We start from the raw sequence: 27,026 nt of genomic DNA on the forward strand, positions 1-27,026 counted from the left end.
GAATAACCACTGGAGGGTTGGGTCGAATAGTGTTAAGAAAATGCGTCATGGCGTCATGGGAAAAGAGAAACGAAACAGCGTTGCTTCCAGTTGCCTCAAAAGTTTCGGATGGTCAATTTTCTTATTTCTCAGTCTTAAATTTATCTTCAAAATTTGGTCCCGGAGCCAAGACAGCCCCGACAGGCCAGCAGGCATGACAACTTGATCATCTGTTCCCCGACTGGGCTGCTGCTGCTTGGGATCTTGGCTTGGACTCGGGCATCTCAATAGATCAGGCCTGTCCGAATAACAATCAGTGACGTTGTGAGGATATTCGTATCCATGTAGCTGTAAAGTTTATGTAGTTTCTATTCATGTGAAATTTATACAATGATGGTCCTTAGTTGGACTTCTCTCGCACTAGGAGCGCGATGTTCAAGACAACGGGCTTCGTGTAACGGGGCTCTACAATTTCCTGCAGTACAGAGTGTCATCGGCCAAAGCCGGCCCGAGGTAGCTGTCCGGGATGAGATAGATGGTAGACCAAGAGCTGCACTGAGTACCCCACTTGGAGTCAGAGTCACAGTTGGTGAATTGGTTCCATTTTCCGCCAGAGACCTGAGAAGCATAGTCCCACTGGCAGTATTTGTGGGTGGCTAGGCACGACACCTTGGTACCGTCGAAGCCGGGCTCCTTGTCCTGGCAGTCCTCAACCTTGAAGATCTCAGAGAGGTTCGCCCAGCCAGAGTCCACGATCTTGTTAATGACATCAGTGCTGTCATCAAAGCCCCAGTCATTCGTGTTATGGAGCGCATAGGTATTCCCCTCCTCCTCGTCGACCCAGAATTGATAGCAGTTGCCCGCAGGGCCGAGGCTGGGACAATCGATTGCGCCAGTATTGGTGGCGACATCCATAGCGATTATATCCGTAGACCTGGCAGACACAATGTTGTTGCCTTTAAGTGCCTCGGAAAGGATGTACAGCTGGAGATCGTGGAAGATGTCGACGCTCTGAGTGTTCAGGCTGGTGACGGCACGAGTGCTGAATCCGCCAGGTTCGGCTGCCGCAATGAAGAGAGCGCTGTTCCCTTGGAGCTCTTTGAGAGCTTCCTCGAGGCTGGTCTGGTATTCTGTGACGAGATTGGTGAGTTCGCTCCCAATGTCGCCCAGCAGAACAAATCGTGCGGTCGAGCTGCCGGAGATGCTGCCCATGAAAAAGCTACTCATGCCTGTGACAACGGCCAGACCAGTGTTTACAAGAGCAGCGAAAGGCCCGAGGGGTGTCGCAGCAAGCATCCAGAATCCTCCGCTTATCGCCGTCCACAGGAGTGTGCTCGGAGAACTGGCGTCTGTGGGCGGGCTGACGGTAGCAACGATGTCGTCGATGGTGGTCCCGGCCAAACTAGCCCCGTTCGAAAGAGCCTCGGAGAACTGATTGAAGAATTGATAAACAGCGTATATGTTCCAAAGAGTGTAGAATTGTTGAGACGAGTAGTACGTGGCCTCGGAGCCAGTCGTCTCGAAAGAGTCGCACGTGCCCCTGCTGAGTAGATTGCATGTCTTTCCACTGTAGCCGTTATACTGGAGGAAGCACTGAGCGAATCCCAAGTTGTCGCAGTCCGCGGCCGTGCTGTTGGCATCGAGCCATTTTTTGATGTATTCCGAGACCTGAAGCTCAGCCCAACATTCTGGCTGGAGCCCGGATTTGGAAGAGGGGGTGCAGTCGAGCGTGGAGCTCTGAGCGAGCGCAAGGCTGGCGAAGAAGCCAAGTAAAAGTGAACGTCTTGATGTCATTTCAGGTCATAAAGAATGAATAAGCAAGTCGAAAGAGTGTACTCGTCTAAGGACGGATTTGCGTGGGTATTGGGCTTTACGGTTGCCTTGAGATTAGTTCTGGATGTCGCGCCATGAGAGCATCCCGTACATATTTATATGCAATGGGCTTCATGATGGGCTTCATGATGTCCAAGAGCTTTCTTCAACAAGCACGAAATCGAAGAATATCTTCACGTGGTCTTGGCCACAGGGGGCGAATAAAAATAGATGGCCCCGTAATTCCTACCCGTGTGGGCGTCCTCGGCGCAGGCGTAAGATCTCTACTAGCTCATTGAGTCGTACCAAAGTGCTTCTTGAGTCGTACCGACGATCATCTGCTTATAAACAATTACCCGGCGTGTCTGGAGTGAGACGAGCCGTCCATCAGTTCCTGCACGTGTAGTTTTCTGTAAGTTTCTGACTCATAGCAATATTTTTCTCCTAGATAACAGAACTCAAAGTTTCGAATAGATTGACTTTACGACCCACTGTAATCTACGCGATAGATAAGCTTGGGATGGCATTTACCACCAGCCGCGCGTGACGACGCCAGTATGCGTTGCTATCGAAGAACGGAAGAACCAGTCGGCTTCCTGAAGCGTTGTGAGGAAATAGGAACCAGAGTGGCGGGATGACGATAAGTCCTTCGCCAATACCAACATTTGGTTCTGCAATTATGGTTGCGTGTTTGAGTTAAAGAAACACACCTGAAAGTTATTCTGGAATTGTTCTTTTTTAAAAAAGGTTCACTCCTTCGAACCCTTGCCCAAGCTGGTCTGAAGCTTCTCGGCATCACCGCGAGGGGCCCACCGCACTGTTCCCGGTACAAACGCCGATGCTCTTTCAATTCGTGCGTCATGTCCCGATGAATGGGGCTCTGCATCTCTGTCTGAACTACGAGAGCTTGGCTCTCTACGGCGCTCGTGCGTTGTTCGCGGAAAACGTGCTCGGAGTATCAAATAACAACGATCTCTTTGAAGGCTTTAACCTCGTAGCGGGTTTCAAGCCAGAGTATTGACTGAATGCATGTCCAGCGATTCTAACTGGCCATTAGAAATTGTCAATGGATCCCCTGCCCATCACAGACGAGCCAGGTATTAGACACAATCTTACAACCCTCGCTTCAATTTCTGGTATGTCCCTCGTCGTCTGAATAGAAGGTCTTCCCCTTTTCCTTGCCGTTGCCGCGAGGCAATTCTGGCGACATTATATACCTTGAGCTACGTCTCTGCCTTGGGTGGAATGTGAGTCACGGATTGTGCATTTGAAAGCAATACAAGCCATCTTCAGGTGAGAGAGAAACCATTCTTTCCCACCTAGCAACTGGCTACGAATAAAGGACTTTGCTCGTTTTTGACACGACAAAACAACAGAATTCTGGCTGTCAATATTAGTTCATTCATACCTGCATGCACATTTCAGGATTACCAAGCACAATGCTTCCGTTACAGGTCAAGTATATTACCACTTTCAGTGTTCGATTTTAACTCCAAGTTCCTGTGAATATGACATTCCCACCTCTTAAGGGGTGGCAGTGGGACTCGGACTTTTGCTATAATGAGATATAGCAGCAGCTATGAAGACCAATGCCAATGCAACATTAGTACTCCATTGCCCAACGTGGTAGAAGGTCTCACCGCCAGGATCGGAGCCCCAGATAGTCCACTCCATGAAACCAACAAAGAAGAACACCACCACAGGGCTGACAAAGAAGGTGTAAACGTAGACTATGAGGAAGTAAGTGGAAAGTGCTATTTTCGCAGTTCGATCGATCCAACCAAGATGATAATTTTTCCAGGCATCTCTGATCCACCGAAGCTGCTGGGGTATCAGGCGTAGTTTTAAGGCGTCTTGGTCCGAGTGTGGACGGAGCCCACGGAGTGTCCAACGTCGAGGAAGGCTGGTCAGAACTGCTATAGTCAGACTGGATAGACCGGTCGACGTTACCAAGGAGTAACATATTATCAACAACACGAAGAACGTGTCAGAAACGAATATGATGTTGTAGTTCCGTTCCACAGCCAAAATTTCCGTATTGTCGCGGAGCGGCCAGTCGAAATCAAAGCATGGGTAGATGCAGACATTGCTCAAGGCCTCGGTGCTGGTCTTGTCGATGAATTGCCGTTTGATCGTCCGATTCCAGTCGTACCCGTCGTAGCCGTCCCATTCGCCGCCCACGGTCTGCCTCCCATCATTCATCAGAGGGAGACTATCGTGAGCTCCGGTGGGACAGAACCGCAGCTGTCCGAAGTACCAAGCTTGGATATATTGCTCCGCAACCAAGGCACAAACCATGCCCGTCAGCAACAAGGTACCCCACAGCCAGACCACGATCTTGACCCGAGACCTGCGCAGTGCTCTTGACCAGGTCTGCATTGGTAATAGTACCAGAAACGCTGTTCCCACGATGGCAAGAGTGGCGTCGACGTCAGAGTCCCAAGCCATCGGGAGGACCGGTAGCCAGAGGCTGTTGTCAAACGGGCCATCACTGATCCATTCATCTTGATTGCTGTCCCAGGTCGGTGCAGTGCCAGTAGTCGTTGCGCCTTCTACCCGAACTGTCCCGTAGTTTTGGAGCATGGAACGTGGGGCCATCTTTCCCCTTGTCGCAGCTAGTACGACGGCATGGATGGCCGCAGAGCCGCTGTATACCATGACGGACGCCATCGCAGCCTCCGCAAGCCAATCGGTGCGCCTCTTCCACATGGCGAAGAGGATCAGGAAGTAGTAGATGTATCTTGGTGTGTGCCCATACCCACCACTTATCTGGTAAGAGCATTGTACCCACTGTGTATCGAAAAAGGTGTTGTTGCCTTGTGCTCCGATGCCAATCACCCAATCATCTTTGGTGGTATCATGGTCGGGGATGCCGGGCAGCTCGGAGGGGATTAGGTCAATCAGGGATGGATCGTGGATAGTAGCCATTTTCTAATAGAACATGCTGATAAGCTGCTGAAGACCAATTGGTACACGGATGCGCGACAATATAGCCGTGTCTGAAATGCTGTCTACATATGTAGAGTTCAAAAATTTAATACATGGCGGTCTGACTGATTTCAGGGGGGAATACCAATTTCCGTCGGTACCACAGGATCTCTCGTCTGACTGCACTCACAATCTGACAAATTTTCTGAACTCGGTTTAGCCTGCAACGATTTTCACCTCACCTCTTCTATGCCCATGCCTATAGGTCATTTTCATTGGTTTTCTGTAAGGTTGGTCACTCATATGGGTCAGTAGCGTAGCCCTAGAGTCGACACTCCCACATAGCCGCTCTGATACCGCAAGTTGGAACCCTTGCCTGCAGACTCAACACCGGCCAACGTGACGGTCATCCCAGCTCTACGATTCTTCGGTCCAATTCTGTTTGCGAGTCTATCACTCTTCCAATGTATTTGTACTTCGAGCAGAGTAGGCCGTGGCCAGGGAGCTTAGTTGGCCACCGCACGCCCAAAACTTGACCCAGAGGCGCGAGGAACCTGTGCTTGCCGATGGTACGTCACTCAACCCCGAGCACACCGATCACCAGGTCGCATTGCCCACTCATTTGCACCCGCAAGGCCTTTCAGCTGCATGACGAGATTGTCCGAAATAACGTATAGCAGTTTGAAAACTGTCAGATTTATCATCGAGGTCAACAATAGCTTTGAGTGGAACCATATTGATTAGTTTCTAGTGATGTGAAAATGGAACTTGGCCGATTTCGAAGGACAGGTACGCTGAGATGAAGTGAAAGCCGGCGCTGTCCGCACCATAGTGACATACTAGTAGTGCCTGTAGGATTATGCCCTCAATCTGTGACCAGTCTTGTCAAGAACACAGGTACAATGAGCAGCATCATTCAATGACCGTCATCCGTGATCGCCCTCGATGACGCTGAGTGGCAGGCATATTCTCCTGATCACAACATGACCAAAGCACCCACGAGCATGGCTACCAAGGTAGCTACAGGAACAAGCACATAGCCAGAACCGCCAGTGGACGCCGACTGGTCGCCGTCTCCCGCCTGGCCGGATGAGCCAGAGCTGCTGTTGGCCGAGCCAGAGCCGGGGCCGGAGCCGGAGCCGGAGCCATTGCCAGACACGCTCCACTGCAGCTCCCAGTTTGAGTTCCACGTTCCATTGGAAGTCAGGTTGTTGAGGCCTGTAATGCTGAGGACTTGAGTCGCACTGTCCCAAGACCAACCATCCGTCACCGACTGTCCGTTGAGCGTCACGTCAGACACTTGGCCAGTCACGCCCAGGACTGTCACATTGCCCAGGGCGGCAGAGTCCGTGTAGTTGCCCGTCGGCTGCGCAGTGACGGAGGTGTTGGAAGCAGACAGCTACGAATATTTGTGTTAGTGTCACGGGCAGTTTCCAACAAGAAATCACAGCAGTACGTACCTGCACCCAAGTGGTGGCGTTGGGTTCCAAGCTCTCGCCATCGTCCAGGTACAAAGTCCCCTGAGCGGTGCCCTGCAGGTCAAGTGCTACAAGCAGGCCCCACGGGTTCTGTCGACTCTCTGCTGTCGTCTTACCGGGCTGCTGGGTTGGAATAACGCTTCCGCCCCGTACGTAAACTGGAATGTGGCCCAGCGGCGCGTCGATGGTGACGTTCTGGGCCCTCGACACGCCCGTGACGGCAGTCTGGTTGTACCAGTCGTACCACACAGTAGTGCCGTCGCCCGATCCGGGGAAGACGCCATCCACCGTTTCCGCACCTTGCGTCAGGACCGGCGTGACCAAGACAGACCCACCGAGAAGGAACTGGTGGTCCGCGTTCGCCAGCCACGGCTCCTCGGGGAACTCCCACGCCAACGCGCGCAGGACCGTGCTGCCGGTCGAGTGCGCCTCCGCGAAGAGGGTGTACATGTACGGGAGGAGAGTATACCGTATCGCCATGGCGGAGCGGCTCGCCGCTGCCACGCTCTTCCACACATAAGGCTCCTGGGAGCTCGCGCCGAGGGTGTTGTGGTTGCGGTAGAAGGGGAAGAAGGCGCCGACCTGCATCCACCGGCTGCACAGCTCCAGGTCGGAGTTACCGGCGAAGCCGCACACGTCGGGCCCGAACATGGGGATGCCGAAGATGCTGAACGAGAGCGCCTGAGAGATGGCTAGCACCATGGAGGACCACACGCTGTAGTTGTCACCGCCCCAATGTCCGGCCCATTTGCCGGAGCCGGCGAACGTGGCGCGGCCGATGATGAATGGTCGCTTGCCGGGCAGGGTGTTGAGGAGGCCGTGGTATGTGGCGTTGAGAATTTGGTGGCCGAATAAGTTATGGAAATCATACTCCTGTGTACCGCCGTGATGGGTTGCATTTGGTGACACCGCATGTACTGCGAGGTCGCCGCTCACATGATTGATGACATAGGGCGGATAGTTGACATTCCGGACGCCAGGCGTAGGCGTCGTGCGAAGGTACGAGGTCGTTGTAGATGACGAACTTGACGCAGTCGCCGAGGAGGCAGAGGCCTGTGACGCGCTCGCTGACGATGCCACTGCAGCCTCGGTTGCATTGGTGAGATTGAAACCTTCAGGATATCCAAATACACCGTTACCTGGTTCGCCTGGAAGCAGAAAAGGTGGGTGGGCGGGGTTGAGAGAGACGTTAGCACTGCCGCAGCTGCCGACGCAGAAGGACGAGACTTCGCTCATGTCGATCCAGATCCCGTCGAAGGAGACGTTCTGGTACCAGCTTGTGATTTCGTTACTCCACCAGCTCAAGGCGCCTGAGCCATTGGTCGCGCCCAAAGAGTCACCGACCCAGTCCGGGAAGACTGGACTCGACGTCAGCGTCTCTTGTGTTCTGCAGCTTTCACTGACACACAGTATTCACATTGAGGATGGAAGAAATGCCAAATCATGGTCGGAGAAGGACTCACCAGTGTACCCAGGCCAGACTGAGCCAATATACAGTGACTCGTCTGGGTTCATCATGAAAGCACCGGCTTCGACCCCACGGTCATACGGCGCATACGCATCGCTCGCATTGTCCGGGTTCGGGTGGTAAACCGCAGAGTCGACGATCGGAACGTAGTGCTGACCATTCGCATGCAGCTTCGAGAGAAACTCGGCGCCCTCCTCGTAACTGAACCTCTTCTGGTCGTTGTCGAAGTCCCGGTACTGGTTCATGTAATCGATATCATTCCAGATCGTCTCCAGGGGGATGTCGGAGGCGGCGAAGTTGTCGACCACCTCCTGCAGCCTGGTCCAGTTCTCGTACCCCCATCTGCACTGGTGGTATCCGAAAGTCCAGTATTGCTGGAGGGCCGGCAGGCCGACGGTGCTGACCTGGTATGACTTGACCACGTCTGATGCGGATGGCCCAGAGTAGAAGTACAGGTCGATCGTGCCTCCCAGAGCTCTCCAGGTGATTCCCTCTGGCCGCAGCAGGACCTCTTGGGGATGAGCGTTCCGTTGGAAGACTCCATGGGTTGATGTGTTATACGTCGCTGACGTGTCAGTGGCGTTTGCTACATAGGTTTGTTGTCCGTCCACGTCCTGGAAGTACCTCGTATCTAGGAAAATCGGGTGCACGCCATAAATATTCTCATCGATCGGATTTCCAACATCCGCCGCATAGAAAGTTCCTGCTTGATGATTAGCCATGATCCTCCTAATGAAAGAAATCTCGAGAGCCTACTTGTAAGGTTATTTCCCAGTCTGAAGCCATGCATAACTTCACCAAGACCGTAGAGGTTGTAATTTTCTGGCAGAGGCGACACAAATTCGATGAACTGATCCTCGTACACAATCTTGCTGCCCTCAGTCGTGAAGAGAGTGTCACCGCTGGACTTTCTCTTCACCGTGAACGAAAATGTAGGGTCATTCGTCCACGACAGCTCAAAGTCGCTGCTGGCAGGGCTCGTGTCTCCATTACTGGATGACGCCGGCTTGGGGACAATGGCTTCTGGGAGGAGGAACCACGTCTCATTTTCAGGCCCGATGTACCGGGGCTGGATCCCCACATGCAAACGGTCCGCGGCTTGGTACTCGACGGTCAGGGTCAGCTGCTCGATCTCGTTGCCGTAGACATTGCAGGCGTCACCGCCCAGGCTCAGATCTGCCGTGAAGCCGGTGGTAGTGTTTTGCACGTTTGATGCCGTGTATCCAGGGCAGACGCTCTGCGCATCGACAGCCTCGGGGTCCTCGACGTTCGGTAGCAGGGGTTGTCCAACATCAGAATCGGCGGGGACGGTGAAGACCTCTCTATAGCTCGTCGTCGTCCCCGTTTCACTGGGTGTGGATGATGGGGTCTGGGCCAACCCGGAGTGACATGTTCCCAACAGAAACCAAGTCAACAAAAGAGAAGCCATCACTGCCATGTCCACGTACTTGGTGAGCTTGCGGGGGACTGCTAGCCTCAGTGCGAGCCAGAGGCAGAAGGTGAAGACTAGGGCCGGGTCGGCGACTTTAAATATCGAGGGAGGTTCCAGGCGAGCATTTGACCGAAAGAAGGCAGCCACCCCTCCTGGGGTGAGGCTTCCCTTGGAAGTCTCTCCACACATAGTGATGTCCATGAGATGTCATAGGATTGGCTGTCGTGTCCGGAAGGGGGAAAGCCCACCACGGCAGGAGCAGTGCGTTACGTGCCTGGGTGCCACAAGATCGGGCCATGGGCTAATGAGTAGATCTCACCGGGCCGACTGCAGACCTATTGCTGCATGTATCGCGAGACTTACAGCGACGCAGATGAGGGGGGGGGGCATCAAAGGCGTGTCGTCAGTGCAGGTCTAGCGGCGTAGCACTGGGCCTAGCATCAAGCTCCAGCTAGACCGAATTGCCTGGGCAGCCCCTCCCGAAAACCAAGCACTGCGGGTGGTGTTCACCCCAAAAGGAGAAAAGAAGCTTAAATCCCGCCCCGGTTTCCCCGCAGTATCACCTCACAACCAGCAGCCAAGCGGCGACGATCTGGGCTGACCGAGCAGCACTAACAGCCGGGCAGGATGTCACTGCCCTGGTAAGGGGAATTCTCGCAAGAAAGTTCGGCGGTACTCCCTCGGAGGTTACATGCAGGCCATCATGATAGACCGCAGATTTGCTACTCACCGAATCATCTCAGCTCGGTTCCGAAGTTCCTTTTGGCGACGTGCAGACCATCTCACCATTGGGAATAATAGACCCACATAGACAGCATGAGCATCGAACGGTCGACTCAGAACAAATCCAGGCCCTACATTCAAAGCTTATTGATCATTGGTAAGGTCTATGGGGCTCCGAGTATCTTCCGCTGCACATATATTGCTGCCTATGATCCAGACTTCACCTTGCTCTTGTCGGACCTCTCGTGAAAACACCGGTTCCTCGTTTCGTGAGACAATACGCAGGCAGCTCACTGGACTACCCGGTGCACAAATCTCCCCTCACAGACCACCGCCCATACGTACACACAGTCATCGAAGTTTCGGCATCATCTGTGCCTAGAATTATGTATTCTCAAAACCTGGATTCCAATTTTTATTCGAGGTCTTTGCGGCCCATTCCATTCTCATAGATGGCGAGTCCCACTCGCTCTTCCTTACATCAGTTGGACTCATTCCGGCGGGGAGTTCGGATAAGTGTTGACCTTGAATTGTAAGTGGTCTCGTTTTTAATCTGTACACATATGCTTCTGAAGCAATATGCACCCAGTCCCTTCATACAGTGATAAACGCTTAAACACCCAGCGTTAAAACTTGAATTGTAAATAGTGCTGCATGGGAAATCTAGGGATAGTGACAACCTCGGAAGATCCTAGAGTTTCATGAAGGGAGGAAATCGGACCACATGCCGAGGACGATGTGATGGAATTTGCATGGCGGTCTATCATGGTAAGTAGGTAGTGTGACAGGACAGGATGTCTCGAAGCGAGACGACATAACACTTCTGACTGGATTCCACAATGACAAAGGCAAATGGTCGACTTAGGTTCATACATAACTGTATGCTCGCCAAGCTTCGTTGGACGTTGGTGATGTAGTTTTCGGGATGGACAGTTTGTTGCAACCGTCGTGGCGACCTTACCTGCTTAGTCGCGGGAATGGAGGGTAACTCGTGAGATACTGAGATGACAACGTCAGACTCTTGAGTTTGCCTCGCAAAGCCAGAAACCTAGGCTGTATTGGCATCATTGTTTTGTAGAACATTGGGTCCGAATGCAGTCTCCTTCTTTTCACGAAGTATTCAGTATTTGAGCGAAAGCGTGCGGTGCCGTGTTCCCAGAAACTTGATTATGACATTTATCCACAAGAACAGGGTTTTCGTTCTGCGAGCATGGTTGTGAGTAGCCAAACGGAGTCTGCTACAAAGTTCCTTTCGAGCACAATGTCTGTCAGCGCCTTTCTGGATACGCGGGCAGGCGACTTCACTCAACTCATAGAACTGGGCTGATTCTCCTCCATGTTCCTGACACGCTGAGGAGCCGATTATTTTGGTTGGTGGCAATGGGAACTCTAGTACCGAGGTCAATACATCCAAAGCTCATACCTTCGATCGTGAATCAGTCGTACGGATTGTTCTCTCAGAGTGAAGGCTAGCTTGCCACTCACTCACGTATAAGCCGGCAGTCACGAGCGGCGGGCATGAGCGCAAACGAAAGCATCAGCGCGGCAACCCAGCCCTGTTTTGTCATCTTCTAAGACCTCGTAAATTGACATCGATTTACGAGGTCGGCACTCCTGCAGCAAAGTCTTTGGGGAGTACGTTCCATGAGGGATCTGTATGAGTGCACGCATCATCCTCAGTGCATAGCAGAGTTCGGACATCAGACGCGTGATGTTTGCCCTCAACAAACGTGGGAATGAGTCACCGTTGAGCTACGTTTCTCACAGGCCCATGGTTTGGTTTTGAAGCTGAAGGCATGAGCGGGATTTCATTTGGAAGAGTGATACTTTCCTTGTTGATCCAACTCTGTCTGACTCTGAAACCCTACATGAAAGCAAATAAACTGGCATGAAGAGCATGTGATGCGTATAATATGCCCCGGATATGCAGGCTATTCCCACCGAGTCTGCCAAAGTGACGTTAAAAATAACTCATCGTCTGGAGTATGGTCGACGACGATGTTCTTGACGCTGCCACGGTGCGTTTAGAGGCCATGTTCAAGATTAAAGTCACTCAGAGAGAATTAGAGCGTGATCACAACACAAATATTATAGTCAAGGAAATGATACTCCAAGGCTCTATCGACATTGTCGGGCTGATTGGAAGACAGCACCGGCAGTGTGGGAGGCATCAGTCTCGAAACACACACCGCGGTCACGCCTCTGGTTGGACTGGAGTTGAACCAAGCACGCTGAGGTGATGCCAGTGGCCGGTGGCAGTCGCTGCGAAGAGATGGCACTGCCGTGTGGTTATCAAAAAGCCCGTATAATTACAGTGGATACTTTCCAAATTCACCATCTCAATCGTGCCAACTGTCTTGTCGTGAATTGCACATTTGCTTTGCCGATTCGCGTGCTGTCCGTTCTGTTACGACCGCGAGCTGGTTGCCCCACTAGGAGGCGTGTGTGTGTTTCCTTGGGCCAGGAAGTACCCACAATTAACCAGCCTTACGTGTTTCTTACGACTCGAACAAGCTTTGGGGCCAAGGTCCAAGAGCTAGGACCGGCATCAGCGTGTCGACCTGCCGGTTGGAGCTTGGTCTGCTTGGCAGACAGGATGGAGGAGCAGGAGGGGATGAGAGTTGAGCTGACGTGCCCAATCATCCAGCCAACGAGCCAGCCAACGAGCCAGCATGCCCGAGCCCGGCGATAAGCAGGTAGGGGACCGGGCAGAGGAAACGGGCAGGGCAAGGAATTAAGCACACAACGGAAGCGGAATGCAACGTGATCCTGCAGCACCATCCCCGGCAAGCGAGACCGAAGCGGCCGGCGGCTGGTGCAGTAACTGGCATGTGGCAGCGAGCTGTTTAGACGGTACTGTACAATGCATAGTAAGCTCCCCCGCGGGCGGCTCATCCCTGACTTGAGACCAAACACGAAGCCAAAACCACCCCCGTCGAGTGATTGCACTGCATTGCTTTGCCCTGCATTGCGTGTCGTATGTGTGGCCGTTGCACGCACTACAGTATTTGACTATCAGATGGGCGGTAGACCGACCCCCCATGCGGGCACGTGCTGATGGACCGTCGCAGGAGCGTCCGGTCCGTGTCGCGATAGTTGCGGAGTGCCGTGGCTGCCGTGCCGCTTTGATGGGCTGGATGGTCGAGGAGGTGATAGCTCAACTGGAGAGTCTGTCGATCTCGGCTGGGATATCCCTCTTTTTGATGGCTTGCTTGCTTGAAGTGCAGGTGGAAGCGACAATGCTTTTGTTTCGATGGTCGATGCCATCATGTACTGTATGTTCCGTTGTAGCACACGGGCGAATGAGGAGAGGTGCACGGCACTTCTCCGGTTTGCGTCATGAATGGCTAAACCGTGACATTCGGCGTCCCTCTTCATCTCACCGGTGGGTGGTGCTCCATACGTCCAGATGAGGTAGTCAGTCGATGGACTGAGTGGCCTTCCCTCTGTGGTGAGGTTGGACATGATGATGGACGGATTTGGCGCGGATGATGATGCCGTTTCGAGGCCCCGTCACAGGTCAACTGAGCATCCGGCAGGGGTCGATGGGAGAGCTGCTGGAGTGCACTATCACTAGCCCATACCGCTTTAGGGCGAGTACGAATCCACTTGGCTGGGGCAGGGCTGTAGTGACCGTCGAGCCGGTGGAGACGGGTGGGCGGGTGTCTCTTGCCCCCGTCCCCCTGCCAGCCTGCCCCCCCAGGGGTCCCCACGCCTGCAGTAGCTCGTGCTTGTGCTAGTGCTTGTGCCTCCCTCCCTCCGTCGATTGCGATTGCGTGAAACTCACCTATCCCATATAAAGTAGCCACCACTTAGTTGTCGTTATCTGGCTTCTTTTCCTTCCCCCTTCGTTCCTCAACCCAGCCTTTTGCCCTCCAGCAAAACCCACGCCCACACATACACACATCCCCCCATCTAGACAACACGCTCCAGTCGTGCTTAATCTCTGCCTCGACCTGCCAAACGAACTTCGATGAAGGAAACTTCACCTGACGAACCGTATATAGATCGCCTTCGTTCTTGGGCACAATCCAAAGTTCATGGCGGCAACCGTAGCACGGCGAGACGAGCGACTCCCAACTCCAACCCAGACCTTCTTCCCATAACTAACAACCCTACAAACCGTACCAACTCGACTCTCGACACCTCCGCGAGCAGTCACAACGCCAAGGCCAGCGACCATGCCGTCCTCCAGCCTTCCAGCAGCAGTCATGTCGGCCTCGGTCTCGGCGTCGATGCCAACGGCGGCGCAGGCGGCAGTAGCTTCTCCTCAAAAGACAATGGGCCGCATAACGGTCCTGGAGGAGGCCTGCCTGCCGATAAGTCACCGCAGGCTTCACGGAAGGGGTCTCAGTTAGATTCCGGGCCCCCCTCCCAGAACGAAAAGTCAGAAGAAAACGGGACAGACACAGGCGAGGACAAGGCTAAGGAAAAGCCCAATGTCCTCAGGCGCTTCGTCCATGTCTTCAGGAAGGTCATCTTCCACAGCTGGATCAACGTCCTGCTGGTCTTCGTCCCCGTCGGCATCGCCGTCAACTTCGTACCTGGCATGAGCCCCGGTGTGATCTTTGCAATGAATGCCATCGCCATCATCCCGCTCGCCGGCCTCCTCAGCCACGCGACCGAGACAGTGGCCCATCGCTTCGGCGACGCCATCGGTGCCCTGATGAATATCACCTTTGGCAATGCTGTGGAACTCATCATCTTGTACGTGATTGCACAACATGTGCCAGGTTGCCGTCTGGTCGGGAGGGAATGGAGCTTGCCGTTTTGTTCCTGCTGGGACACGAGTTCCTATTCTCCCAACCAGCCGGCTCCCGGTCTAGGACTTGTATACACGGTTGCTAACCATTTCTGCAGCATGTATGTCCGCCTTGCTAAAGTGATCAAGACAAGAGACAGAAGAGAGAAGCCTTTTATGGGCATTATCAAATCAAATCGCGTCCCATATCCTTGACCCATGAGTGCCCGCCCGCCTGTCCCTGCCGCTGTTTCCGAGCGTGCCTGTGGCCCACCCATGATCCCCTCCTCATCTTGCTCACTAACACTCCTTGTCCAACGCTACAGCATTGCTCTTGTAAAGGTGAGTCTCCGTCCTTTCTAGGATCTGTCACGTGTGGCCACGGCTAACGGCGGTCATCAGGATGAAATCCGTATTGTCCAAGCATCCCTTCTGGGGTCTATCTTGGCGAACCTGCTTCTCATCCTGGGCATGTGCTTCGTCTTGGGAGGTCTACGCTTCCGCGAGCAGGTAATACAGTCCTCAAATTTCTCTAATTGACCGTTGTACTGACCATCCCCTCTTCCAGATCTACAATAGCACCGTGACGCAGATGAGCGCCTGCCTGCTAAGTCTGAGTGTCATCAGTCTCGTTTTGCCGGTTTGTTCTGCCATGGCTGCGATTTAACAATTGCCCCCACTGATTGGTGTCTTTAGACCGCCTTCCATGCCTCTTTCAGTGATAACGACAAAGCAGACGAGCAGTCTCTCATCATCAGTCGAGGTACCAGCGTGGTAAGTTGGATAGAATGACCCCTCCTCCCCATGCAGTCGCTGACAGCTCATGATTCCCCTAGGTGTTACTCCTGGTGTACATCATATATCTGGTCTTCCAGCTGAAGTCCCATGCCTACATGTACGAGTCAACGCCACAAGATGTCATCGATGCGGAATCCACTCCCGGCCCGGCGGTCGCGTGGTTCGACTCCTCCAGCTCTGACGACAGCTCCTCTTCCTCGTCCGACTCGGATTCATCCGGGCAATCGCGGGACACCGTCTCGAAGCGTGTGAAGCGCATGGTACGTCATGGGCGCCGTCGCAAGTCCAGTGTTGCCTCGATGGATACGGTGGAGACTGCACAGACTGGCCCACTTCGGAGTACACCGTCCCTCGGGACCACGGTCAGCCCCACCAACGAGGACGGGCCACCCGGAGAGCATCAGGCCCGACCGGGTGTTTTCGGCAGGACCATCTCCTTTGAGGGCGACGAGTCGGCTATCGAAGACGATAGATCGCATCGTCGATACCGGAGGAAGCACCACAAACGCTCCAAGCGCGATCGCAAGCACCACAAGAAGTACCGGTCTCACACTCATGGCACGAACAGTCCGGCTGAGGAGACGATCGACGAAAGCCCGGAAAATGTGGAGAAAACTACCTCGACTCCTGGCGAGCCCCGGCGTGTGGACTTTGCCCTTGATACAGTCCCTGGGAACGCTGAAGGTACAGCTGGAGAGCCTGCTCTGGTTAGGAGACCATTTGATGCCCTGCTGTCCCTGAAGCCCACGGCCAAGAGCCTGGCTCCGACCGTCTTCACCCAGCAGACCAATCAGGCGGGGATGCCTGCAGCGACGACCGGCCCGATCCCTCGTGTCCGGTATGGTATCCGCAGAACGAACTCGCTTCCGGGTCGCCTCAACACGGAGCTCCGCCCCCCTGGAGCGATGCTGCCGTCTCAGATCCCGGCCAGAGCCATGCCCGCGATCGCTGTGGCCGAGGAGGCAGCCGAGGACCCCTACGCGGACGACTTATCTCGGACGAGTGCGGTCATCCTGCTGCTCGCCTCGACGGGTCTGGTAGCGCTGTGTGCCGAGTTCATGGTCGACTCTATCAACGGACTCGTTGAGACCAGCACGATCAGCGAGGCCTTCATCGGTCTGATCGTCCTGCCCATCGTGGGAAACGCAGCCGAGCACGTCACGGCCATCACGGTGGCCATGAAGAACAAGATGGACCTTGCCATTGGTGTCGCTGTCGGCAGCTCGATCCAGATCGCCCTGTTCATTACGCCGCTGACGGTCATCCTGGGCTGGATCATGCAGAAGGAGATGACGCTCTACTTCACGCTCTTCGAGACGGTGTGCCTGTTCGTGTCGGCCTTTATCGCCAACTTTCTCGTCCTCGACGGCCGCAGCAACTACCTGGAGGGTGCGCTACTGTGTACTACGTACGTGATCATTGCTCTGGCTGCGTTCTTTTATCCCAACGCCAAAGACGCCAGTGTCTGGGGGTAGTGGAGATCTACAAAAGGACTTGCGGGGAAGAGAAGGATGGGATGGCGATTGTCATGCGATATAGTGACTGAAAAGTCATCATATTCATGATGGGAAACTTGGAGACAGATTGGACCGCCGGCCACGTTTCTTGGTCTGGCTTCACGGTGGAGATGGATTTTTCTTTTCTTTTGGAACTGAACAGATGTCCAACTCATCTGTGATGAGGGTATGGACAGGCCCACGATGCGGCCAGACTGTTGGGCTGCTCATATTTGATTGACACATAAAATCTAACTGAAGTCGCTCGCTAAACAAATGACGTCTTTTCCATCATTCCGTGATGAATGTACACGTAGGCCTGCGCACTGGACAGAATGGCAAAGTGACCATTGGCTGCCAAATTAGCGCTCCATCGAGTATGAAGAGCTTGTTTAGTTCTCAATCAGTGACAGGCGTATTGGCGTATTTCTAGAAAGCGGATCGAACAACGAAGTTGTAAGCGCGGAAGCCCGCTTTGTCTTGATTGGTGGCGGGTCTCATGAGGATTAGCTTGGCGGCGTTTTGGTGTTACACAGCCTCCCGCGATCCTCATCACTGAAAGACCATCGTCATCCGGGCGGCCTCAAGTCACCTGAATCAGATTGCCGTGCTCATCGCAGTGTCTTAAAGTGAGTCGAAGAGAAGTGCCCTGCTGGGCTAAGTGTTTGTGTGCTGTTTTGGGGCCGCTCAAACCTGAAACAAACATCGCTCACACAAACAACGGGGAACAAAACGAACGAACTCGGCATCTGTCCATCTTCTCCCAAACATACGAACCGACACTACCAGCTGCCCCACCAGTCTTCCTCAAACTCTCACATTCAACATGGGCTTCAGTTCTCTCAAATCCAACAACCCCTTCCGGAGCCACTCGTCCAACAACAACGTGGACGACGTGCCCCCGCCAGCAGGGCCGCCCCCCTCTTACGCCGGCGCCGGATCCGGACCGGGCCAGGGAGACTACGCCCCGCCCCCGGGGCCCCCGCCATCCTACGGCCAGCAGCAGCAGCAGGGCCCCGGGGGCGACTATGCACCACCTCCAGGCCCGCCGCCCTCTCAGCAGCAGCAGCAGCACGGCAAGAAGCCCGCCGCCGACGATGACTTCGCCCCGCCACCTGGCCCCCCTCCCACACAGCAACAGCAGCAACAGCCCCAGCACAACTGGCAGGAGGCCGTCCCGGACACGTCGGGGTTCCCGCCCCCACCAGACATCTTCTCGGGCTGGGACCACTCCCCGGCCACCAACGCGTCCGCGGACCAGGCCGACGCGGGCGAGGCCTGGTGCAGGCGGTACCCCTTGTCCCCGCCAACCGACCTGAACCGCGCCGACCCGGGGCTGCGGCAGCGGGGGATCGTGCCGCGGCTGATCACGCCCCCGGCGGGTGTGTTTGGGTCCAGCGGGAGCACGCTGACGCAGTCTGCGTCTTCGGGCAGCTGGGCGGTGAGGAGCGACAAGCGGAATGGGGACTGTTGCATCATTGGGTACCCGCATGCGTACCTTGTGCAGAGGGACAGCCCGCTTGCCACGGGGAGGCCGGCGACGGTCTACTTTGAGGCCTACGTGCGCGAGATGGGGAGGGATGCTGGGTTTGCGGTGGGGTTTACTGCGTTGCCTTATCCGCCGTTCCGGTGAGTTGCTTTCTTGATGTCTCAGTTGGGGCCATTGCAGGAGGGATATATGTCCATCCGCGGCCTGCTTCACTGCTTGCCTGGAAGCTTCCATTCATCAGACTGGAGCTTTTGAGGCGGGCTGTAGGCCACATGATGGCCTGGCTCTCTTTCACATCGCCAAAACTTTTTCATCATGAAAGCTCTGGTCACTAATCATAAATGCTGCAGCATGCCAGGCTGGCACCGCGGGAGCCTGGCCGTCCACGGCGACGACGGGCACAAGTTCGTCAACGACCGGTGGGGAGGCAAGGACTTCACCGCGCCCTTCAGGAAGGGCGAGGTCGTGGGCATCGGGATGACCTTCTCCCCTGGCGCTGGGGCGGCCACCTCCTCCTCCTCCGAGAAGAAGGGGAAAGGAAGTGGGGGGGCAGGAGCAGGAGCGGGGACAGTCATCGAGACGGAGGTCTTCTTCACGAGGAACGGCAAGCTGGACGGGCGCTGGAACCTGCACGAGTCCCTCGACGCGGAGACGGACCTGCCCGTCACCGGCCTCGAGGGGTATCACGACCTGGCGGTCGCGGTTGGGACGTTCGGGCAGGTGGGGGCTGAGGTGGTGCTGGATCCGAGGGGGTGGGCTTACAAGCCTTACTAGATGCGGCTTGTGATGTGCTTATTTCCAGGGGGTGCGGAAGGGATGTGGGTTTTGTTACTGGCGGGGGAGGAGAGAAGGCAATCAACTGAGAGCACGTCTACTGGCTGTTGAATGATATCACATTTTCCATGTCACTGTTCATCACGACCTTATTACAGGACTATGCGTTGTTTGCTGTTGATAAGTATTAATGCTTATCCGCAGGGACTCTCACGCAGCAAGTTCAGGGGCCCACCATGGATTCTGCATTCTCGCCGAAAGTCAATTAGTCTACTTGATATTCGAGGAACGCAGAGGTCCCGAGATGAATATTTATCCATGCCATGTACCACTCTGCCTGCGATGATTCTCATCACGGCTTCCATTCTAGCAGACTCCAGTCTACTTCTCGTGACGGTCTTGCCAGCTTACGCAAGCCCACGCAAGCCCAACCTCGGGATGTCAACGTCAATGGCACCTCACATCCCGTCCCTGCATGGCAGACCACACCAACGTTGCAAGCCCAACGCACGCTACTCCACCATGCATCCGGTCCTGCAAGGGGGGCCACGGCGGGCTACAACCCCGTGGGGAAATAAAAGAAGAACCGACAAGGGTATCACGTCCCCGACGAGAAATCCGGGGTAATCGAATTGTATAAATATAACGACGTAGATGTCGAGAATGCTGAGGTGTGAGGCCTGCCATCCACCGGCCAAGCTTTGGTGGTGTTCTGCCTCACGTACCTTCCGCTCGTTCATCTCAGCCTGTTGAGATAGGTTATTAGACACAGCGAGAATGATGTCCTTTCGTTTCATCCAGCCGCTAGGCGTCCTCGCCGCCAGAGCAGCCCTTGCCTCGGTCACCCTTGGAGATCCCATCCGATGTGATCCCTGCCAGCGACTGGGTGGAAGACAATGCCATAGTCCCCGACTACAATGTCCCCTTCCTCGAGTACCAACCTTCGGACAGTGGGTCTCATTTCTTTCTTGCGAACCGTCAACATGGTGTTCCTCTCAAACATGGTATGGTCATTCAGCCAACTCAAGCGGCATGCGGTGAATAGTCGTGGCTGTGAACACATTCGATGAGAACAGCACCTCCATCGACCATGAGACCTATTCTGCGGACGCCAATGACACAAGTGTCATCCTCGTTGCTGGAGGGGCAGACCTTGGCCTGTCGTATGTGGATGTGGTCAAGTATGGGTACGCCTCAGATCTGCTCTCCGCCAGCTTCTGGGGCTTCAATGCTGCCACCAATGTGGTACGTTCCCACATCACCACCCTCAGAGCCGGCACTGATCAACTCATTCCTATTATCCCCATTTCCCTTCTCGTGGCATGCTTTGCTAATCTGACAACTCACAGGCAAATGCATCAACAGCGTCCCTCGACCACGTGAACGTGACCGTGCACAACGGCGCGGCGAACGTGTACGCCTACGGCACAGACACCGTCGTCAACGTGACCAACCCATGGCTGTACTCATCCGGCCCGGTCTCCCACGGCCTGTACGCGAGCGGCAACGCCACCATCTACGGCAGCAGCATCGCCCACTTCTCCGGCGGCTACCGCAGCTCCGCCTTCTCGGGCGACTCGCCCAAGGGCATCATCTACGTGAGCGACAGCGTCGCGCACACAGCGGGCATCGGCTCGGCGACCTCCTACGCCCTCGGCGAGATCTTCGCCGACAACGTCCTGTCGGTGTCGGAGAAGGGCCCCGTGGTGTTCATGGACGGCGCCCAGAACGTCAGCATCGCCAACAGCGACTGCACCGCGGGCCTGCTCGGCGGGCTCGTCATCTTCAGCAGCCAGGTGCGCCTGTCCGGAGCCAGCGTCGACATCAGCGACAGCCGCATCGCGACCACCGGCGCGGACGTGCCGGGCCTGTGGTTCGGCGACACCATCGCCGGCGTGCGGCTGTCCAGCGTGCAGGTCGACCTCGCCGACGGCGCGCCGCTCGTCGTCGCGAACTACTCCCAGATCACGCAGGACTTCGACTACTACGCCTCGTACGCGGGACAACTCGGCCCTCGCCCCCGCCGAGGTGAGCATCGCCGTCGCCGAGTCGACGCTGGCAGGCGACCTCGTCGCGTACAACGGCTCGTACATCTCCTGGAACCTGACGTCCCACAGCAGCCGGGAGGGTGCCGCGTACTCCGGGTTCGGCGAGTCGCCCGTCGACGTCGCGCTGGACGCCACGAGCAACTGGACGCTGACCGCGGACTCGTACGTCCAGAACCTTACGGATGCGGATGGGACCCTGGCGAATATCGAGAGCGGTGGGCTTAATGTGTATTATAATGCGGGTGCGCTGCTCAATGGGTGGCTGGCGAACGGGACGATCGCACTCTCGGGCGGTGGGTCGGTCACGCCTGGAACGCAGGCTTGAGGACCACGGACGGACGGGGTACGGACGGGGTAGGGAATGTGGGCGTTGAGCGATCAGAGCAGTGACTCCAGGTTAACTAGGGAGGTCCTGGAGGTTTCCATTTGACAAATGATTTCTCATATTTCCACCATGTTCCTCAGACCTGGCATTCTCTCCATGCTCAAGGTTGGTTCAACTGTTTTGGGCAGGTCCTCTGCACTCCTGTGTATCTAGAAGACTTTGTGCATTTGCTGTCTTACAGACGTCCGGCGAGAAGGAGGCCCAGTGGCACGATTAACCAGTCTTCCTCTTTCGGCTCTCCTTGATGGCCTCTTTCCGGTTATGCTCCTTCTTCCTCTCCCAAGCACTCTTCGAAGTGATCATCGCGGTCCCTGTTCTTCGGGTCTCCACACCCCTGGTCTTGAGCTTCTTCTTGTCCTCTTTCTTCACGTCCGGCAGCGCATCCAGCAGTGCCCTCAGAACCCTTGATTCTTCCTTGCCCGCCTGCTTCTCGCTCATCGCAATAACATTTGCAAAGGTCTTGATATACGGCATGTCGTCCTTTGTGTACAGCGTCACTGCCACACCGCCCTCGCGCCCAGCCCGTCCAGTTCGTCCGGCCCGGTGCACGTATGCTGCAGCACTCGTGGGCACATCATAGTTGACCACGCCGTTGACGCCTGCGAAGTCGACTCCTCGCGCCAGCACGTCCGTCGTGATAAGCACCCAGATCTCGCCGAGGCGGAAACGGCGCATGATGTTGGAGCGGACAGAGTCTGACAGCGACGAGTGGAGCACGGCGATGCGGGCTGAGCCGCCCGCCTCGATTGGGATGTCATACTTCAACTCATCGTGTAGAGCAGTGGCACGCTCGATTGTCTGGGTAAAAACAATGAACGGTGGCCGGAGAGACGGGCCCTCCTCAGACCCCGAGACAGGATGAAGAAGTTGGCGCAAGGCATATAGTTTCCCGGGTTCTGTGGCAGTGTACGTGAGTTTGTGCGTCACATTCGGCACCGCTGTGTCCTTCAGTCCAACAACTAAGCGGATGAGAGGCTTGGGTGCGGTGCCTCGTTGTTTGTAGTGAGATTTCAGCTGGTCTGTGGCGAGAGTTTCGATGTTGGACCCCATCGTCGCAGACCAGAAAGTGAGGTGTAGCTCTGGGTTTGTACAAGCCTGCCAGATACCGATGGTCTGGTCCCGAAAGAGCTCGTCCAGGAGCACGTCGGCCTCGTCAAGAATGAGGGACTTGACAGATGGGATTGCCCGTTTCCACTTTCCTCTGTTGAGGAAGTTGAGCAGCAGCATTGGCGTCGTCACGAGTATGTCGGCTTTCGTAACCGGCTTAGTCGAGTCGTCTTCGTCGCTCCCCGAGTCTGAGTCTTCCTCTTCGCTGTCCTCGGAAGACTCGTTCTCACTTCCCTTCTCCTCGATCTCGGCAATCCCATCCTCCGTGACTATTCGCATGCCCTTTCTCATAATCGCCATCTTGACACCCGTGCCCGCAGTCAGCTTGAGGCCCTCGTTGTGTATTTGATTCGCCAGCTCCCTTGTTGGCGCAACTATGATCGCTTCCAGGTCGTGTGCCTTGCGCTCCTCGGATCCGGCCCGCCTCTTCATTATGCTGTTTATGGCAGGAATCAAGAAGCTGACAGTCTTTCCGCTGCCGGTGGGAGCCACCCCCATGAAGTCGACCGACTCGACTGGTACATCCTCGCCCAAGGCCGTCCCAAGAGCTCGCGCAGGGTCAAGCAGCAGAGGCAGGCCAGCCATCTGCACTTCCGTCGGTTCTCGATATCCTTGAGCATCTATGTTGTCCGCCAGCCGGGGTGAAATGTTGTAGGTAGACCTCAGCTCGCCAAAAGTCTGCAGAGGCTGCGGGAACAGCTGTTTCTTTTCTGATTTTGTCTCCTTGGCTGATGCTTTTGCCTTCTTCTTGCTTTTTTTGACCTTCGATTTCTTGTCAGCTCCTGCTGATAGGAGTGTAAACTTCAAGCGGTGCGATCGCAAGATCTGCTTGCATTCGTCCTCGTCCAAGAGTTTCGCTTTCCGTAACGGCTCGGGCTTCTGCGCTGGTTTGGGCTGCGCAGAGACTTTCTTGGCGCCTTTCGTGTGTTCCTTTGGGGCGAAGAAGTCCAGACTGCTTGCGTCATCCTCGTCGCTTTCATCATCTCCACCTTGATCTGCCCTCTTTCTCTTGGTGCCCCTCGTTGTCCCGACGTCGTCATGGTAAAGTTGCGCGTTCGCTCTGCTCCCGGCTGAGGGGAGTGTGCCGCCAGGTGCCGACTTGCCTCCCTTCCTCACAGTCGTGCCAAGCGACAGAGCCCTGAAGATATCCATACTGTGTACTGGGTGGCCTTCGGGGGCCTGCGCAAAGTTATGGGCGCAGTCTTTTGTCCAGCGAAGGCGTGATATGACCGTCGCCAGCCGAGGTTCACCAAATAAAGTGGTAGCAGGGAAGTTGTGAGAGGTGAATGAGCCAATCCGAGATTGACAGCAGCATTGTAATCAGTCGTTGGTGTACAAAGTAATGTTCGGTTCTGCCGGTATTGACAGTCGAGAAATTTCGAACAACTGTCGGTTATCGATAAGAAGCTCCACCAGCTGCAACCCAGCTGGCGGTGGAGTAAACACAACGCCAAGTCTGGGCGGCGGGATAGACCAGGTGTGCAAGTGCAAGTTCGGGCTCGCCGACGCGACATCAAGGTGCTCAGTCTGCAAGCGGTAAGCGAGAGGTACTCTGACCACGATACAGCACACGATGGTGTACGACTGGGAAGCACATAGAGACACTCTGAACAGGCTTTATGTGGACGAAAAGCGATCCGTTGAAGACATCATTTCGTATATGCGGACAAACCACGACTTCGCACCTAGGTACGTTCACGGCCCATGTCGTGCTTGCTTGCACTTCGGGCAACATCCGGCACGGCGACGGCTCACTTCCGGACTGCCTCGGGACGTCTTGTCCCCTGCCGTAGAGGCTCACGCCGGCCACCAAGCACGGCGACCTCAGTGACCATCCAGGTTCTCAGTGCCGTCTCATGTCCGGAGCCGCGTCTCCTCGTCCGAATGCCCACTCATTTCCGCATTTCATTTTGTACTGATATCGTCTGTCCGTTACAGTAAACGCGCATATCAGTCTCAGTTCCGACGATGGAAATTCCCTTCAAAACACCAGCCGGCTCTTAAGAATGACCAGCTTGTCGCCCGCATCAAGGAGCTATGGGAGCGCAACCTCTCCCAGGCCGAGATGCTGCACATCCTCAACGACGAGGACGGCTACCACATCAAGTCCCGCGAGCTGAACCGCGTGCGCAGCAAGCATAGATGGCTGCTCCGTGTGCCAACCGGCAAGACCAAGGATGGGGCCGACCTGTCCCCGCACGCTGGGGCCAGCAATGGCGAGGATGAGGAAGATGATGACAAGCTACAGATGGCCATGCAACACCCATCGTATAGCCTTCCTGGCGGGCCTGACCTAGCGTCGCAACTCAAGGAGGAGCGCAACCGGAAAATGCAAGCCGAATCTGCCGAGCTGTGGGCTAATAAGAAACGCCGCCGGCGCACGAGGCAGTATGCCGGGATGCCTGCTGATCCACCCGGGCCACCTCGCTTTCCGTCCGAAACAACACTCGGTGAGAGTCAAGTGATCCTGGGGCTTGATAAAGCGGCCTATACTGCTGTTCGGGACAAGTTTCAGGCCCTTTGTGAAGGCGCGGGTATCACGAAGAAGACAGTGGCCGGTCCTGAAGCATGGGAATCAGCGAAACAGAGCCTGATTGGCGAATTCCAACAACTTCGGGACGCCTTGTGGGTCAGCAAGGAGAACCTGGACAGGAAGAAGCTCGCGCTTGATGTTATATGCTCAGACGTCACTAAGCGTATGCGTTCTGGAGGCGACAAGGAAATGTTGCTAGCAGATGCGAAAAACATCCTTGGCTTGAATCCAGAGGAGTCCAGGAGAGTGCGCTCAGCATTCTACAAGATACTGCAAGCGGATGGCTTCACCTCGAAAGTGGCTATGGGGGCTCAGCGCTGGAAGGAGCTCAAGCAGAGATGGATCGACGAGTCCGACATGCTGAAGAGAATATTGACCAGGCTTGACGATGCGCAAAGCTACGACATGAAGACAAGGGCCGTGGAAGCGCTGGCAAGAGACGTTATGAAGCGCTTGAGGGATGACCAAAGTCGAGGCAAGGGTTCTAAGCAGACCAGAGCAAGGTCCTCTGAAGGGCCTGCGGCGGGTGAAGACTACCAGGAGGATGCTGCTGTCATGGACAACATGGGCGAGGACGTCTCTGGATTCGGTGCCCAGATGCTTGTTCCGCCCAGTGCCGATACGAGCCACCACGGGCACGCCCACACAAGTCGTCTGATTTCCGACCAACACCTCCTCGGTCCGCAGATGGACCTACAAGTACCTATGGATCCCCATCTTGGATCGTCAATGCTCCTGGATCCAAATCCCCCAAACCCGTTTGTCAACCCTCACCAACATTTCCTTGCAGGCCCGTCGCCCATGGAAGCTCCGTCACCGTTCGATCCGGCACCCCCAGTCGTGTTCCAGACGGCACCTATCACAGATACTGGACCTAGACCGGTATATCTCCAGCCGATCAGCCCGGGGAATATCGACCCAAGTGTTGGACCCACCATCGTCTTCTTGACCTCCCAGTCGTTGGATGAACTCCGCCAGATCGCCGAACAGAGGTTCCCAGGCTCAACATGCCTAAGAGTAGAAGGGTTGTTCAAGATGCCGGGGATTCCGGGGCAGTATATTCCAGTGGAAATCGACAACGATGGCCATCTGAGTGCGTACCTCGCCCAGGTGCGACCGCCCTCCTTCAACGTCCGGTTGGAATTCTAGTTGAATCTGCCACCTTCGCCGTCAGACTTCCTTCCGCCACCTTCGCCATTCTGGGATCTGTTGTGAAAGAGTGGGTTTTCACCTCGACAACACTGCCACGCCATGGATCTTCTGCAGAACGACACCAAAAGGGTCTGAGAAGAGTATCTGGCGTGGTCGTTGCTCTGTTCGTGGGAGCTTCTAGCGTGTTGCAGGCCGAGAGCCATGTTATCGGGGCACACCATTTTGTGGCTCTTGTGTTCATGACTGTGCCGGGGCATTTGGCCACGGACCGTCCATGGGCTCGCCGTGCCGTCCTGGCTAGTGAGATCGCTGTGCTTCCCTTCCACCAAGGGGTCATAGCGGCCACCGGGACTTTCCAACATTCACACGCCTCGCTAGTCATAATATCGTACAGTAACTTTAAGTTGTACTATAGCTTTCATGAATAGCTGAAAGCCGACGAGGGCGCCTTGTCTTTGTGGATGCGAATACTGGGTCAGTGGAGCAGGAGAGGAACCATGATGGATGAAATTACACCCGATCCATGTCAGCTAAGGGCTTATTCTATAGACTTGGCAGTAATAATAATCACCTCAATTATCCTCATAACCTGTGCAGCGATAAAGGCAAGGGAAATCAAAATGCAAGATAGCCCAATGAGGGAACGGACGTTGTCACACAGAAACAGTCGAAGGCGAAGCTGC

General features: G+C 55.2%; 7 protein-coding genes across 7 annotated transcripts; 3 read left to right on the forward strand and 4 right to left on the reverse strand.

Moving 5' to 3' along the window:
- Positions 1-444: 444 nt before the first annotated feature.
- Positions 445-1,773, reverse strand: INS49_002970 (uncharacterized protein; the record flags this gene model as incomplete). The annotated part of the gene is made up of 1 exon (XM_043163770.1): positions 445-1,773. The coding sequence occupies one exon, from the start codon at positions 1,771-1,773 to the stop codon at positions 445-447; it is 1,329 nt and encodes a 442-aa protein (XP_043032276.1).
- Positions 1,774-3,315: 1,542 nt separating this feature from the next.
- Positions 3,316-4,719, reverse strand: INS49_002971 (uncharacterized protein; the record flags this gene model as incomplete). Its single annotated transcript, XM_043163771.1, has 1 exon — positions 3,316-4,719. One exon carries the CDS (start codon positions 4,717-4,719, stop codon positions 3,316-3,318), a length of 1,404 nt encoding a protein of 467 aa, XP_043032277.1.
- A 976-nt stretch (positions 4,720-5,695) lies between these two features.
- On the reverse strand, positions 5,696-9,298 carry INS49_002972 (uncharacterized protein; the record flags this gene model as incomplete). Its single annotated transcript, XM_043163772.1, has 5 exons — positions 5,696-6,118; positions 6,180-7,555; positions 7,661-8,368; positions 8,422-9,014; positions 9,114-9,298. The coding sequence occupies 5 exons, from the start codon at positions 9,296-9,298 to the stop codon at positions 5,696-5,698; spliced, it is 3,285 nt and encodes a 1,094-aa protein (XP_043032278.1).
- A 4,495-nt stretch (positions 9,299-13,793) lies between these two features.
- On the forward strand, positions 13,794-16,834 carry INS49_002973 (uncharacterized protein; the record flags this gene model as incomplete). The annotated part of the gene is made up of 6 exons (XM_043163773.1): positions 13,794-14,527; positions 14,888-14,903; positions 14,964-15,071; positions 15,130-15,201; positions 15,258-15,335; positions 15,398-16,834. 6 exons carry the CDS (start codon positions 13,794-13,796, stop codon positions 16,832-16,834), a joined length of 2,445 nt encoding a protein of 814 aa, XP_043032279.1.
- An 847-nt stretch (positions 16,835-17,681) lies between these two features.
- Positions 17,682-21,491, forward strand: INS49_002974 (uncharacterized protein; the record flags this gene model as incomplete). Its single annotated transcript, XM_043163774.1, has 6 exons — positions 17,682-18,484; positions 18,695-19,064; positions 19,927-20,068; positions 20,164-20,363; positions 20,468-21,111; positions 21,236-21,491. The coding sequence occupies 6 exons, from the start codon at positions 17,682-17,684 to the stop codon at positions 21,489-21,491; spliced, it is 2,415 nt and encodes an 804-aa protein (XP_043032280.1).
- Positions 21,492-21,764: 273 nt separating this feature from the next.
- INS49_002975 (uncharacterized protein) lies at positions 21,765-23,810 on the reverse strand (the record flags this gene model as incomplete). The annotated part of the gene is made up of 1 exon (XM_043163775.1): positions 21,765-23,810. One exon carries the CDS (start codon positions 23,808-23,810, stop codon positions 21,765-21,767), a length of 2,046 nt encoding a protein of 681 aa, XP_043032281.1.
- A 421-nt stretch (positions 23,811-24,231) lies between these two features.
- INS49_002976 (uncharacterized protein) lies at positions 24,232-26,340 on the forward strand (the record flags this gene model as incomplete). Its single annotated transcript, XM_043163776.1, has 2 exons — positions 24,232-24,347; positions 24,597-26,340. The coding sequence occupies 2 exons, from the start codon at positions 24,232-24,234 to the stop codon at positions 26,338-26,340; spliced, it is 1,860 nt and encodes a 619-aa protein (XP_043032282.1).
- Positions 26,341-27,026: the final 686 nt, after the last annotated feature.

This window comes from Diaporthe citri (assembly GCF_014595645.1).
Source record: "Diaporthe citri strain NFHF-8-4 chromosome Unknown scaffold_1, whole genome shotgun sequence".
In the NCBI taxonomy this organism is placed as follows: Eukaryota; Fungi; Ascomycota; class Sordariomycetes; order Diaporthales; family Diaporthaceae; genus Diaporthe; species Diaporthe citri.